This window comes from Propithecus coquereli, unplaced genomic scaffold (genome assembly GCF_000956105.1).
Source record: "Propithecus coquereli isolate 6110/MARCELLA unplaced genomic scaffold, Pcoq_1.0 Scaffold41, whole genome shotgun sequence".
In the NCBI taxonomy this organism is placed as follows: domain Eukaryota; kingdom Metazoa; phylum Chordata; class Mammalia; order Primates; family Indriidae; genus Propithecus; species Propithecus coquereli.
In genome coordinates, this window is record NW_012149841.1 from 6,007,958 (window position 1) to 6,009,587 (window position 1,630).

General features: G+C 43.7%; 1 protein-coding gene across 1 annotated transcript in view; it reads left to right on the forward strand.

Annotated features, from left to right (window-relative positions):
- The first annotated feature begins 146 nt into the window (after window positions 1–146).
- RAD51AP2 (RAD51 associated protein 2) overlaps window positions 147–1,630 on the forward strand; it is a 12,428-nt gene continuing 10,944 nt past the window's right edge. The window contains exon 1 of the mRNA XM_012653067.1: window positions 147–1,625. Within this exon, the coding sequence (XP_012508521.1) occupies window positions 147–1,625 (1,479 nt within the window). The remainder of the gene's footprint in view (window positions 1,626–1,630) is intronic.

Sequence of the window (1,630 nt, forward strand, 5' to 3'; positions counted from 1 at the left end):
CCTGAGGCAGGGGCGGAGTCCAGGCCTCGAGGGGCGTGTCAGGGGCGTAACCGGTGCGGTGTTGGGGGCGGGGCGGAGCCGCCTCGCGCCCGGTGAGAGCCTAGAGCCCGGACGGGACCTCGGACAGATCCCCTCCGTTCGCTGTCATGTCGCTCACGCGGTCCACGCCGCGTGTTGCCGCACTCAGGGGGCCTGCCTACTCTTTGCCGCCTCCTGAGGACCCGGATTCCCAGCCACCCAGGAGCAAGCGGCTCTGTCTTGAGGAGCTTGGTGGTGTCTCTGAGGCGGGGTGGCGGCTGCCTTTGGTGCCCCGCTTGTCTGAGGTGGAGAAAGCCTGGGAGTTGCCGCCCAGACCCTTCGAGGCGTTCCTTGTTTCACCAAAGGCGATTTTTGATAACTCCACAGATTCGCGTGTGGAGAAATCAGTCAGTAGAGAGCAGATATGTACTTTAGGATGCCAGAATTCCAGATTCCAAGTGAATAGGGGTTTGCAGTCTCTCCCCTCACAAAATTTAGGTTCTGAATCCAGGGCCTCAGGAAGAGCTTCTGAAGCAGAATTTCGTGACAGAGAGGCTTTCGGCGCGCGCTGCCGTGATGAAGCCAGAGCAAAAGTTAGTCAGCTTCCGCCCGACACCTCCACACGCGGTATACAAAGAGTTAAACACGATGGACAACAACATTTAGTCCGAGGAAGAGACAATATTCAGAAAGACAATAGTTACATAAGACATACAGAAAATCCATTTTTAGATGTTACCTTTTACAAGGAAACTAAATCAACATTTCACGAACTTAAGAACAGATGTAAAGCTGACAGTGTTATGCCATTAAATGAAAAAGAAAATAACATTTCATCATCTATACTAAAAATACCAAAATCTCAAAACCAGCCCAGCTTCGAAATTGCCAAACCCAGCTATTTTAGAGAGAGCAGCACAATAAGTGTCCCTGAGTTTCCAACGGATTTAAATAGCAAAATGTCCTCTGTCTATTTAAAGGAAATAGCAAAGAAAAGGAATGACAAAAACGAGGCATATGTTAGGGATTTCGCAAACATTTACTGTTCCCAAAATAGACCTGATGTTAAGAAGCAAAAGTTACAGGATGATAAAAAAATTGTACATACAGAAAATATCTTTTCTGAATGTTATGAAAGTAACCACCCATCACTCAGAAGCCAAAATACTTGTGTGAAAGAAAAAGACTTGATCAATTCAAAATACTATAACTCTAGTAGTATCAAGTGTGATGTAAGAGACCTTAAAAAGAATTTCATTATAATACTAGAAAATGCAAATTGGGAGGAAGCAGAAACATGCCTGGACAGTTACATACCTACCAGCTTGGAAAAATCTCAAACCTGGGATTGTAACATTAGACATATTTTGAGACAAAATAGAGAAAATTGTTGGATTACAAATAATTATAAGACTAAATGTGAAAATATGAAAAAAACTGGGGCTAAATTGAATTGGCTACCATTGTTAGAAATAGACCTTTCAAGCAAGGAAGATTACCACTGTACAAAAGTCGTGAATGCACGTGAAGGAAAATCAAAACCTCTCATGATGGAAATGTTGGGTTGTCAAAAAGCTTTAATAAAAATTATTTGGTTAAATGATAAAGGAGA